Here is a 14,371-nt window from a genome sequence, read left to right on the forward strand (position 1 = left end):
TCTCACGCTGGGGATCGGGACCCCTGGGGGGGGGTCATGAGGGGGTTTCAGAGGGGTCACCAAAGACCATCAGAAAACACATATTTCTGATTCTGTTAGGAACCCTTTTGGCAGAGAAGGCTGAAGATCTTTCTGCCTGTCTTCTTCCTTTTTGGAAACAAGACAGCAAATCCTCCCACCAAAAGTCCTCCTCCTGCTCTCAGACATTGTGCACCCAATTGTGTAGGTGTACTACATCTCCCCTAAATCACTCTCAATTCCTCCCAAATCCCTTAAGTATTTTTTGTTGGTCATGGGGATTCTGTGTGGGAAGTTTGGTCTAATTCTATCATTGGTGGGGTTCAAGGGGCTCTTTGATTGTAGATGAACTATAAGTCTCAGCAACTACAACTCCCAAACGGAAATGTCTATTTTCCCTAAACTCGAACAGTGTTCATGTTTGCGCATATTGAGTGTGTCAAGTTTGGTCCAAATCCATCATTGTTTGAATCCACAGTTCTGTCTGGATGTAGGTGAACTACAACTCCAAAACTCAAACTTTTCCAGTATTTTCTCCTGGTTATGGGAGTTCTGTGCAACAAGTTTGGTTCAATTCCATTGTTGGTGGAGTTCAGAATGCTCTTTGATTGTAGGTGAACTATAAATACCAGCAACTACAACTCCCAAATGACAAAACCCACTCCCAACCCCACCAGTATTCAAATTTGGGCATATCAGGTATTTGTGCCAAATTTGATCCAGTGAATGAAAATACATCCTGCATATCAGATATTTACATTACAATTCATAACAGTAGTAAAATAAATTGCCCAAGTTATGAAATAGCAATGAAAAAAATATGTTTGGGGGTCACCACAACATGAGGAGCCATATTAAGGGAATGCAGCATTAGGAAGCTTGAGAACCACTGCTTTAAATCCATGGATTCTGCATCCGTGGATTCAATTCTGCAGTATAGATGCACCCTATGTTTGTGTGGCTTTCCATTGTGCCAGTATGATGCCACATCTTGGCCAATGAGAGATGTGTAACCATTTGTAACTATAGTGGAAGCTAACTACTTTTGATAGGGCTTGGAATGATATATCTAACTATTTCAGTTCAGAAAGCAGACTTTTCAAGCTCTGCCTCAGCTTCTGAAGGCACCTGTCACTCGGCTCCTGTGAACAAAGGCATGGTAGTGCCAGGCCATGAGCTTTGGCATGGGATCAACGCTTGGAGCCTGGCCTGCAGAAGGATCCGTCTTCTCCCATCTGCATTGCCTGTGGGAGGAGCTGAGATCTGTGCAAAAGGAGTGAGGAGGACTTCGCCCCCTTGAATGGAATGTGTGTGTGTGTTGCTTGCGTGTGTCTCTTGTTACAAGGATTGGAGGGGATCAGCCTGAATGCAGAGCTTGAGGAAAACACTTGAGCAGGAAGGATGTGGACCACTCTGCAAGCTGCCACCGAACCCACTTTCACTGGGGGCACCACCTGTGGCAGCCGGAGACGCTTCTGGGTGCTGGCCGTGGGGCTGGTAGTCGGCGTGTTCCTGCTTGGCTTCCTTATCGGTATCTGTCAGACTGTGCAAACTTTTGATCTGCTAAAACACTGTTTGTGAAAAATGAGTGGGGGATGCATGTGTGTGTGATTTGTCATTCCTTTGGTCAAGAAAATGAATTCCGCATTCTAAGGAGAGAGTTCTGTTCCTGAAGATTGTTGAGGGCCAGACCATTTTCTTTTTATTTTGAGTAAGGATATTGAGATACATTGTTTTACTAAAGGATAATACAAATGCCCTTCCTTCCTTCCTTCCTTCCTTCCTTCCTTCCTTCCTTCCTTCCTTCCTTCCTTCCCTCCCTCCCTCCCTCCCTCCTTTCCTTCTCTTTCTTTCTTTCTTTCTTTCTTTCTTTCTTTCTTTCTTCTTATATACTGTTTTGAGGAACCCAGAAAAACTACAGTCTTCTCCCTTGCAGCAAATATTACTCACCAGAGGCTTTGAGACAGGCAAAGCATTTATGGAATTCACTAATCTGCACAGTCAGACTCAAAAAGAACTGCTTAAAAAGTCTGGAAAAGAAAAGGAAGTCTTTCAGTACCAAGAAATGATGAAGTTTAAACTGAACCTTATGGATATAGAAGCACAGTACCTTTGTGTGATAGATTATGAAGCCAAAAAACAAGGAAGAAAGGGTATCTCTTTTTGTTTGAAATTGTCATTTTCCCATAGTACATGACTATTTGTAATTGGGAGGGAAGTTTTGGATTACGTTTATGTGAGTTTTATCTGGGTAGAAACTTCTTTGAATGCAGTGGACTGAGCTGAAAGTTGATTTCTGATTTTATGTTATGTTGTAATAACGTGTTGTTGTTTATTTTCATGTCAGGAACGACTTGAGAAACTGCAAGTCGCTTCTGGTGTGAGAGAATTGGCCATCTGCAAGGATGTTTCCTAGGGAACATCCAGATGTTTTACCATTCTATGGGAGGCTTCTCACATGTCCCCATACAAGAAGCTGGAGCTGACAGACAGGAGCTCACCCCACTCTCTGGATTTGAACCCCCAACCTTTTGACAGTTATGTGCTACGTGAGGGTGCTTCTTCATGATCAGGAAACCCTGGGACTAGCCTGAAAAATTCTGCACTGATTCCGCTTTTACATAGCTCTGCTCCCAAACTGCATCAGTGGCCGGAGCAGAGTCTGCACTGTTTAGTTGAACTCAGAACTCCTAGGCATCACATTTGCTGACATTTGCAAAGGCATGGAAAGCAAAATGGCCATGTGAATAGTAGGATCATTACAAATTAGCGCTGGCCAAACTGTTCACGCGTACTCTGAAATGTGAGTGTTACAGAGCTTCTGAAAAACTTTGGAAGAGCTTTGGAGCATTTTCTGGTTTGTCTTCTTTGGGGCACAACCAAGCCAAGGAAATGTGCCCCAGTTGGGAGTGAGATGACTCTATGGGTCATGTGGATATCACAGAACCTCAAGGTATTTGGTCCATATGCACCCTTAGTCTATAACTCTTAATGGCACATTAATTGTATAGTTTTTGTGGCTAGAACACCTTCTCCCCTCTCTGTTAAGATTAGAGGAAGTTTTTTGTTGTTATTATCATCTCCTCTTTCCCCCTCATTATTCCTAACATTCAGGTCTGTGAGTATTGTTTGCATAGCCCATCAACCACAGGGAAAACTTTCAGCAAACATCAGGAAATTTACACAAGTACAAAACTCTTTACAGAAGCAAATCTTTCCCTTGGCCCCCTCCATAGCCAAGCGAGGACTCAGGGTGTCCATGTTTCATGGAATACTGCATATCTGTTGCAATGGAAGAGAAGGGAAGATGTGGGCTAAAAAAATATTGCATCCTCAACAGGCAGCTCTTCACACTGCAACTTTTTGTTGGGGTGCCTATTGTTGTATTATTTGCTATCAGTATCCAGAGTTCTTCACAAGTGGTGTAAGTTTCCCTATACAAACTATTGGATATTTGTGTCCTATGCAAAATGTTGCATTCTCTTTAATACTTGTGAAAGTGACATTGCGCATATGGATGTGGCCTCTCATCTGAGTACACATGTATGTGTTCACATTGTCTGGTTGTACATCCAGTTTTACCCTTTGGCATGCATCAATAATAACAATAACAGATCTTTATTTGTACCTCACCACCATCGCCCCAAAGAGACTCAGGGCGGCACACAGAAGCACTCCAAGTGCCACATGCAGACAACAATACATGTAAAAATACAATGACAGAAGTATAATCAACAGTGCATAAAAATCTCACTGATAAAATTATAAAAGTATGAAAATTATAAAATTCCTATAACGCAGTGTAACCTGGAGGTAAGCCAGCTATCTGTCATAACAAGCAATCAAAGTGCGGGCCAGTACTATCAATGATTCATTACGTTGGCCATGGATTAATCAGGATCAAAGACTTGTCTGAAGAGCAGTGTTTTTAAACTCACCCAGAAGGCCTGAAAAGAGGGGGTAATTTATTTTCTTTAGGGAGGATATTCCAGTGCTGAGGAGCCACCACCAAGAAGGCCCTCTCTCTCTCGTCCCCACCAACCATGATTGAGACAGTGGTGGGACTGAGAGAAGGGCCTCCCCAACAAATCTTAATGCCTGTGCCGGTTCATAGACGGACATACGGTCTCAAAAATAGGTTGCACCTGAAGAGTATAGGGCTTTATTCATAGAATCATAGAATCAAAGAGTTGGAAGAGACCTCATGGGCCATCCAGTCCAACCCCCTGCCAAGAAGCAGGAATATTGCATTCAAATCACCCCTGACAGATGGCCATCCAGCCTCTGTTTAAAAGCTTCCAAAGAAGGAGCCTCCACCACACTCTGGGGCAGAGAGTTCCACTGCTGAATGGCTCTCACAGTCAGGAAGTTCTTCCTCATGTTCAGATGGAATCTCCACTCTTGTAGTTTGAAGCCATTGTTCCGTGTCCTAGTCTCCAGGGAAGCAGAAAACAAGCTTGCTCCCTCCTCCCTGTGGCTTCCTCTCACATATTTATACATATACACATATATCATATCTCCTCTCAGCCTTCTCTTCTTCAGGCTAAACATGCCCAGCTCTTTAAGCCACTCCTCATAGGGCTTGTTCTCCAGACCCTTGATCATTTTAGTCGCTGTCCTCTGGACACATTCCAGCTTGTCAATATCTCTCTTGAATTGTGGTGCCCAGAATTGGACACAATATTCCAGGTGTGGTCTAAGCAAAGCGGAGTAGAGGGGTAGCATTACTTCCCTAGATCTAGACACTATGCTCCTATTGATGCATTGTTATTCAGTACAATGGGTTACTCAGTAAATGTGTAACTACATAGTAGGTGATTTCCAGTACACAAATGTGACGTAGCCAGAGTTCTCACCAAGTCAAACAAAAAAAAAATGAAAGAATTGTCTTTTGTCCTAGAGTGTTTATATACTACTGGATTTCTATGAGGCAGGCTATAATTAAATATTGCAAACATAATGACAATAAGTCCATGTATATAAAACTAGATAGAATATATTAAAACTATACAATAAATTATATATTCCATTTGACACATATGCACTGCCTCAAAGTTCCAAGCATCCAATAAGATACCAGTACTGAAGGATGTGATTGCAGCAACCAATGAGATTCTATGGCCAGCTTCTGGTGGAACTCCCGATGGAAGCTGACCTACATACTTGTGCTAGAAACCTAAAGAGAACATTTCTTTAGGCATTGTTTAGGTCCTCCAGCACAATTTTACAGTATTCTTCCCTCCTGACCTTCTCTTCTTCAGTCTAAACATAACCAGCTCCTATAACATTCCTCATCAGAATTGGCTTCCAAAACTTTGCCCACTTTGGTTGCCCTTCTGTAGACACATTTCATCTTGGATTCACTAAGTACTAGCTCAATTTGACTCTACTTAGCTTCCATGAACACAGGGGATTGAGTACCTCTATGATATTCAGGCTCTTCCTATCTCTGATGTAAAACTTTTGGTTCTGTTTTTGAGGAGAGAAGTGCAGAGCACTGAATCATGCACAGATCATACGGAGATGGCCTCCTTACTTTGAAGACTATCCTTAAAACATACATGGATTCTTCAGAGCATGTTGGGGTCACTTTGCATGCAAAAACTTTGGGAATAAGTGTGTGCCTGTGCAAAAAAAGGAAAACTCCATCTTCTTCTTGTAATAAACTCTGTAAATTGGTTTTTGCATATGTTGCCTGTCATATATCCTGTTGGGATAATCATCCATTTTATCTGTCTATCAGGCTGGCTGAGTAATACAGATCAATCACCAAAGACATGTTCTCATCAGAAGATGAAAAGGGCATTTATGAGAGAAATGAAAGCAGAGAACATCAAGGAGTTTTTATAGTAAGTGAAACAGATCCTCTTGGTGGTGTTTACACACACAGAGGGACTACTCATTCTTCTTTGAATTTTATATCATGGTTGCTATGTGCCTTCAAGTTAACTCCTACTTATGGCAAACTTTTTGGAGGGTGTTCTTGGCAAAGTATATTCACAGGAGACTTGCCATCACCTTGTTGTTTTAGTAGTAATTGTCATGGACTTTCAAGTCATTTCCAGTTTATTAGGGTGAACCTTTTGTGGGGTTTTCTTGGAAATATTTGTTCAGAGACAATTTGCTTTTGCATTCCTCTATGATTGACAGAGTATGATTTGACTAAGGTCACCCAGTGGGTTTCCATGACTAAGCAGAGATTCAAATCCTGTTCTCCCTGGGTCCTAGGGTGCATCCATACTGTAGAATTAATGTAGTGTAACACCACTTTAATTTCCATGATTCAATCATATGGAGTCATTAGAAAGAAAAAGATAATAGCTTTTAGAGAGCTAATGTGGTGTGACAGAGTGGCATGAAAGTAGTCTGACAGAGACTCTATTGTCAGTGGTACATACACTGTTTTCTTTTGTCTTGAGCTCCCCAATACAGCAGGGATGGGAACAATGCAGTCCTCCAGATGTTGTTGGATTGCAATCTCAGCATCCCTTGTCATCAATAAGGCTGGTTAGATCTCCTGAGAGTCCAACAATATCTGGAAGGCTAAAGGATACCTGCAACAGCGCTAGGCAAGGGTGAAAACAAGACCAACTGGGCATCCAAACTAATTGAAAAGTCCCAGATATTATTCCTCTTCCTTTTGTTGTTGTTGTTGTTGTTCCAAGTCATTTCCAACTTTTGGTGACCTAGGGGATTTGCTTTGCCTTCCTCTGAGATTCCTAAAAGATTATTTTCCCAGGTAGAATAGATTTACCCCAGCAAATGGCAAATGTGAAGGGTTGGTTGTATTTCCAATAACAAAGAGGTGTGTGTGAACATGAGGAAGAACTTCCTGACTGTGAGAACCGTTCAGCAGTGGAACTCTCTGCCCCGGAGTGTGGTGGAGGCTCCTTCTTTGGAAGCTTTTAAACAGAGGTTGGATGGCAATCTGTCAAGGGTGATTTGAATGCAATATTCCTGCTTCTTGGCAGGGGGTTGGACTGGATGGCCCATGAGGTCTCTTCCAACTCTTTGATTCTATGATTCTATATTCTATTATTCTATGGGTGGGTTTCAGGAGCGACTTGAGAAACTACAAGTTGCTTCCAGTGTGAGAGAACTGGTCGTCTGCAAGGATGTTGCCTAGGGGATGTCCGGATGTTTTACCATCCTGTCGGAGGCTTCTCTCATGTCCCCACATGGGAAGCTGGAGCTAACAGATGGGAGCTCATCCTGCTCCCTGAATTCAAACTGCTGGCTTTGTGGTCAGTAGTCCTGCCTGCACAAGGGTTTAACCCCTTGTGCCACCGGGGGTATGCATTTAGATGGGATGCATCTATCATTTCTGTGCAAAACAAAAGGGGAAATCCAAAGGAAAAATACTAAGACCCTTTGGCATTCGAGGTTAGAAAGTTCATTTGCATTGACTAGTAACCACTGTACCTGTTTTACACCATTTTGAACACATCAGTTATTGAGTCCATGGTACTTTCTAAGATTAATTTGGCTATATACTCTGTATAGTGCTAAAATGGCTTACAATACACTGACTTGCAATTATGCTGACTTGTAATTACAACATCAGCTGGTTTTTCATCCATGCCACTGCTATTATTCAGAATGCTAGAGCACAGCACACTTTTCCGGTGGGGAAAAATACTATGTCACAGAATCATTAGCGATTTAACAAAGCCACTGTTCCAGTCATGATTTCTAATGTCTTGAAATTTGTCTACCCACTGTCAGCTCTATACATTTTGTGGTCATTAAGCAGCACTGAAATTGAGTTTTGAAGTCTCTCTCTCTCTATTTCATTCATTCTTTCAATCATTCAAGGCTGCAATATCTCTGAGGGCATGTTACATATTTTAGAAGCTAACAAGGGGAAAGCAGAAACTCATTTTGTTCCCCAAACAGCCAACATAAATCTTAAATTACAGAAGGAAAATGGCATTTAAATGATTGGGGGAAATAGGTGTGTGTGTCTTAATTAAGTAGGCCAATTGGGGCTTTCAAATTATAACTGCCTTCAGCCAAATTTGCTTTTTAATTAACGAGAAAATTTCAGAATTGCTTCCAGAGATGTTGTACTACCATTCCCATCTTACTTCAATTATCCTTTCTTCGTCTCCTGTTTGGGAATAATGGAAGCTGTAGTGTAATATAACGGGAAAGAAGAAGGTTGCAGGAGCTTGATATAAGCTGCATGCTTCCCTTCCCCTTGTGCATCTATGAAAAGCTCCTCATTCTTTAGTTATTCAGACAAGGGTTGAATGAAAAGTAATGCCTCCACCTTCATTACTTGGGTTTGGATGGGAATATTTTAATAAATCAAATGCAGAAATAATTCTTAGAATGTGCTCTTTAACTACCACTATTCAGTTTTCCACATAATCACCAGACAATTGGATACATTTCTGCCAACCATGAACAAGTTTCAAAAGAAATGGGAGAGTGAGGGCTTGATCGGGACTGTCCCTACCAAAACAGAACAGTTGGCCGATCTGGTGTTCTACTTCAGAAAAGTTCTCTCTTTTCATTAAAGTTAGATTTTAGAAATACAGTATGACCTCTGTATCAACAGGTGATACAATACTGAACTTACCATGGAAGCAGAAAACTGTGGATTACACTGAAGCCTACTGAAATGAATGACTTTTGCTGGAAGTTACCATAGAGTCAAACTGGAGGATCAAAACAATCCTAGAAAGAGATATTCTCTAGAAATTTGCTAGGTCCACCAGGGCAAATCTATGCTAATGTTCATAGAATCATAGAATCAAAGAGTTGGAAGAAACCTCATGGGCCATCCAGTCCAACCCCCTGCCAAGAAGCAGGAATGTTGCATTCAAATCACCCCTGACAGATGGCCATCCAGCCTCTGTTTAAAAGCTTCCAAAGAAGGAGCCTTTACTACACTCTGGGGCAGAGAGTTCCACTGCTGAACAGCTCTCATAGTCAGGAAGTTCTTCCTCGTGTTCAGATGGAATCTCCTCTCTTGTAGTTTGAAGCCATTGTTCCACGTCCTAGTCTCCAGTGGAAGTATACTATAGAATCACCTGGAGGACAAAAAAAATCCGAGGGAGGATCTCTTTTGTTGGGCACATGCACTACTTTATTGTACTGGAACTCCAGTTTCAAACTGCAAACAAATCTAATGAAACAATGGATAGAACTTCCACGTTCCAATAAATAACACACTTGTCTCTCTCTTTCAGTAATTTCACTCGGCAGCCTCACCTGGCTGGCACACAGGAGAATCTACACCTGGCTGAACAAATACAAGCCCAGTGGGAGGCATTTGGCCTGGACTCAGTTCACCTGGCTCCTTACGACGTTTTGCTTTCTTACCCAAATGAGACAAATCCCAATTACATCTCAATTCTTGATGAGCATGGAAATGAGGTAAAGGAGAGAAATTCTTCCTCACTCTTCTTAGTCAACAAATTTTGCAAGAAGAAAAGCATACATTCCTGGAAATAAGTTAGGTTCTTGTAGATTTTTCAGGCTATATGGCCATGTTCTAGAGGCATTCTCTCCTGACGTTTCGCCTGCAACTATGGCAAGCATCCTCAGAGGTTGTGAGGTCAGACTTCACAACCCCTGAGGATACTTGCCATAGATGCAGGCAAAACATCAGGAGAGAATGCCTCTAGAACATGGCCATATAGCCCAAAAAACCTACAACAATCTAGTGATTCCAGTTTTGAAAGCTTTCGACAATACATTAAATTAGTGTTCTCCACATAAATCAACCCATATGTGGATACGATTCCATGGTATATCTAGCTACCAGTTGGGGGGTAGAATTAGAGTATCCCTGCATTGGGTTGCTAGAAACAAAACTGAGATGATTGTTCTACCTTTAATGTTTGTGCAGAAGAGATTTCAGCACATGCAACCTGTTTGCATGACAAGTGACACATACTGAAATTCCATCTTCTAAAAGTACAAAAGCCATTTCCATTTTTCAGTCAGTTTTCACTCCTACCCTATTCTGCCTTCTCCAGAATATTATGTTATTTTCACACATTTCTAACATTGCAGAGAGTGAGGCTTGAAAATTGTTCATATTTAAGATTCTTACAATGGTTATGTTTGCTTATAATGGTTGGTAATGTTGCTGGCCCACTCCTTTTCTTAAGATATTTTAAGCAATCGAATAGAGGGTTTTTATAGGTTTTAAAAAAATGTTGGGATCTGAGGCAACCTCTGAGGATCACTGCCATAGATGTGGGTGAAATGTCAGGAGAGAATGCTTTTGGAACATGGTCACCCAGCCTGGAAACCTCACAGCAACACAATGTTGGGATGCTTTTTTGCAACCAAGCCATGGCAGAAAGACTTCTTACATCTAATAAGAAATCAAAATTAATGAGTGAGAAGAGATCTGCTGCATCAAAGGTGTGTCTAATTGAGCTTCTGTTTCTGCAGTTGCACATCAGGCAGCTGTGGGAGTCTCATAAAGAGGACATTGGTGTACATGCTCCATCCCAGCAACTGATATTTGGAAGTGTAATGGAACCCCCATCTAGGCTGATCCACAGCTCCAACCCTTTGGCTCCAACTATTAACTTTTTCACTTTACCTTCAGGATCTTTCCCTGGATCCTTTGGTATCAAGGTAGCCAATATATTGGGCAAGTTGCTGTGTGGATCAGTGAATTCAATGTAGTAACGTGGGACCAGTTCTCCCTTTGAGTTCAACACTGTTGTAGAAAATAAAACCAATCAAGATATATTATGCAACAGTTAAGTTCAACATGAACTCTTTGTTCATATATATATATATATATATATATATATATATATATATATATATTCTCCCAGCTCCCAAAATCATATTCAGATTGCATCAGTTCTTCTCTTCCTAACTGATTTTCTTTTTTTGTTTGTTTTTTTTCCTCCTCTTCCCTTTACGCTTAGTTTGTGCCCCCTTCACCAGGACCAACCTACTCATGCTATTTCACAATTCCAAAATGTCATTGTTTCTGTTGCTGGCTTGTACCCCTTTCCCTCATTAAAAATATACTCAATAAATTTTCCCCATATTTTCCAGAAATCTGTTTGTTTCCATATTCCCCTTTTAATTTTAATATTGCAGGTTAGCTTATCCTTAATAGCTATATTCCAAATTTCCCTATACCATTCTTCTAATTGAATTTCTTTTTTTTTTCTTTCCAGTATTTTGCTATTAGCAATTTAGCTGCTATTATCAAATTAGAAACCAATTCTTTCTCCTCTTGTGATGGAATTGTATTGTCATGTATAAGTAATAAAGCTAATTTTGGTGTAGTCTTAATCTCTATTTTTATTATTGCTCTTATTTCTTTGAATATGCTTTCCCAAAAATTTTGTATAATTTTACATGACCACCACATATGAAGGTACGTCCCTATTTCCTGACAACCTCTCCAACACTGATTTCAGTATTTTTTATCAATCTGATTTAATCTAATGGGAGTTAGATACCACCTCCATATCGTTTTATAGTAATTTTCCTTGATTCTTATAGACATATTTTAGTAATCTCATACTCCATATCTTTACCCATTCCTGATTATTCACTTTTTCCCCCAAGTCTGTTTCCCATACTTCCTTCAAATAATCTTGTTCCTGTTCATTCTTTAATAAAACCTAACTGATTTTCATGCAGTACCTTATTGCCCTGACTATTTCTCCCTGACTGATCTCATCTACTTTGACACCTAACTTATTGTTGCTTCAGACTGATGCTGGATTCTGTTGCAGTTTTTACATCAATTTGCTCTTGAACTGTGACAGTGGTGGGACTGGAGCTCTGACTGTCCAGTTGGGCCAAATCTAGTTCAGCCCTGCTAGATGGGCAACCTTATTTTTATATAATCTGCCACTACAGCAGCAGCCACACAGTTCTGGTGCACTCCCAGTTGTCACTGGGCACCTTTGCCAATGTAACTTGGAGAGAGGAGGGGGAAAGGAGGTGGCAATCCCTCTCCTCTCTAAAAGGTTTTACTAACATCAGCAAAGATGCCCAGCGATAGTCCGGAGCTCAGTGGCCATGATTATGGTGACAAATGATGCAGAAGGAAGTGCTATCGTCTTTGATCTGTGAAGCACGTGCAAAACAGGATGGTGGCACTGACATATGTGTCCGGTGAGCCATTTCTGAATTAGAATCAGTCCAGTTGTTTGCACCAACCTCAAAGTGTGGGGAAAGCATTTTAGGAAAGCATTCACCAACTTCTGCTATTATGAGTAAAATCAGGTTAACCATTCTTTCCCTGCATTAAGGGCCAAAAGTTCCTGAACACCCAGGAGCAACTTTTGACCTGTTTTGAGCTTTGTGGTCCATGATGATAAGCCTTCTATCTAACTGTTTAACAGACAAGTTTACAGATCTTATTCCCCAGTCACTCATCTTCACAGCATTCCAAAGGCTAGAATAGCCTGCCTGGTGCTAATTAGGCTCTCTCATTCTTAGATGAGATCTGCAATCCCAACTATCATCAATGCATTGCTAGAAATTTGAATGAATCAGATTTGCTTTTCATATGCTGCCTCCCCTTCTGTTTCTATCTCACCTAGATTTTCAATACCTCATTGTTTGAGCCTCCACCTCCAGGGTATGAAAATATTAAAAATGTGGTGCCTCCTTACAGTGCTTTCTCAGCCCAGGGAATGCCAGAGGTAAGAATCAATCAGAAATGTGACAATATGACAGCACTTAGTACTAGCCTTAAGTAGTTTTCATTGACTCAGGGCCCTTCTGCACAGCTGTATAACCTTGAACCTAAAAGAAGAAAATCACATAATATCTGCTTTGAACTGGGTTATCTGAATCCACACGGCCATATATTCCAGTTCAAAGCAGAAAGTGTGGGATTTTATCCAGCTGTGTGGAAGGGGCCTGACTGTCCTCAATTCAATTACTAATCCAAACTAGTCTAGACATATTGAATCAATTTTTGAATGGTAAGTCAATTCATGAAAACTCTATTAATTCAATGGTTTTGCTCTTGTTCACATTGCTTGTTGAATTTCTAAGTCCAGTATGACCCCTGTTTGCAGACTTCATGGATGTATGGGATATGTTTCCAGACTTCATGGATATGTGAACCAATGGGTAACAGTAAATGCCAATAAAATGAAGAACTTTGGTCAAAGAATACCATAAAATCAAACTAGAGAAGTCAGAATATATATATATATATATATATATATATATATATGCATAAAAGAGATGATTTGAGGACCAGTTCCTGGGATTTTATTCTTGTTTGACCATATATATTATGACCATATATATATATGGTCAAATATGAATAAATTAATTCCCAGGAACTGGTCCTAATCTCTTGGTGATACCTTATCATCTCTTCTGTTGCTGCATCCTTGTTTTCTGACTACTACTAAATATTAAACTACCTTAAGTTCTATGTGTTGACAAAGGCTTTCAACTAGAAAAGTCAGCCATAGCAGAGCACTTGATGAAACAACCTGGACAAAGCATATTATTTGAGAACAAAGAAATGTTGAACCACTTCAGCAACTACCATGTCAGACTACACAGAGAAGCCAATGAAATCCACAATTTCAACATAAAGGAGGAAACCATGAAAATGAACAAAATCTGGCTACCAGTATTTAAAAACTCTCATATCAGGACAGTAAATAAAGAGCAACACTAAAAAAAAAAAAACAGGGGAATTCCAGGCAGGAAACAATCAGGGCCAGCTAACACCTTCCAATAAAGGATTCCCCCGGGAGGAAACAGCCAGACTTTGAAGCTGCCAGGTTATTTAATGCTAATCAGGGTGGCCAATTGCAACATTCACACCTGCCTCAAACAGACAAGAGTTTTTAATCCCACCCTGGACATTCCATAGATATATAAACTCCACTTGCCTGCTTTCCAACAGATCTCACAACCTCTGAGGATGCCTGTCACAGATGTAGGCGAAATGTCAGGAGGGAATGCTTCTGGAACATGGCCATACAGCCCGGAAAATTCACAGCAACCCTGCCTTAAGTTTTGGTTTGGCTTAGCACCCCTTAGAGAACTTTATAATTCCAATGGAACCTGCCTCATTTAGGGACCTTCTTGGTTCTTCCCCATCTCCTGCTCTTTTCATAGAGACCACATGGGCCATCCAGTTCAACCCCATGCCATGCAGGAAAAGCACAATCAAAACACTCCCTGCAGATGACTATCCAGCCTCTGTTTAAAAGCCTCCAAAAAGGAGCTTCCAATGGATTCCAAGGCAGAGAGAACCATTGTTGAACAGCTCTCATAGTCAGGATTTTCTTCCTAATGTTCGCGTGGTATCTCCTTTAATATAATTTGAATCCATTGCTCCGAGTCTTAGTGTTCAGGGCAGCAGATCCTAATATAA

General features: G+C 40.8%; 1 protein-coding gene across 1 annotated transcript in view; it reads left to right on the forward strand.

Moving 5' to 3' along the window:
* The first annotated feature begins 1,286 nt into the window (after positions 1–1,286).
* LOC132772240 (putative N-acetylated-alpha-linked acidic dipeptidase) overlaps positions 1,287–14,371 on the forward strand; it is a 48,646-nt gene continuing 35,561 nt past the window's right edge. Inside the window, exons 1-4 of the mRNA XM_067466513.1 lie at positions 1,287–1,549; positions 5,762–5,867; positions 9,216–9,402; positions 12,564–12,665. Of these exons, the coding sequence (XP_067322614.1) occupies positions 1,420–1,549; positions 5,762–5,867; positions 9,216–9,402; positions 12,564–12,665 (525 nt within the window). The 5' untranslated portion in view covers positions 1,287–1,419. The remainder of the gene's footprint in view (positions 1,550–5,761; positions 5,868–9,215; positions 9,403–12,563; positions 12,666–14,371) is intronic.

The sequence above is a fragment of the Anolis sagrei genome, chromosome 3 (genome assembly GCF_037176765.1).
Source record: "Anolis sagrei isolate rAnoSag1 chromosome 3, rAnoSag1.mat, whole genome shotgun sequence".
In the NCBI taxonomy this organism is placed as follows: Eukaryota; Metazoa; Chordata; class Lepidosauria; order Squamata; family Dactyloidae; genus Anolis; species Anolis sagrei.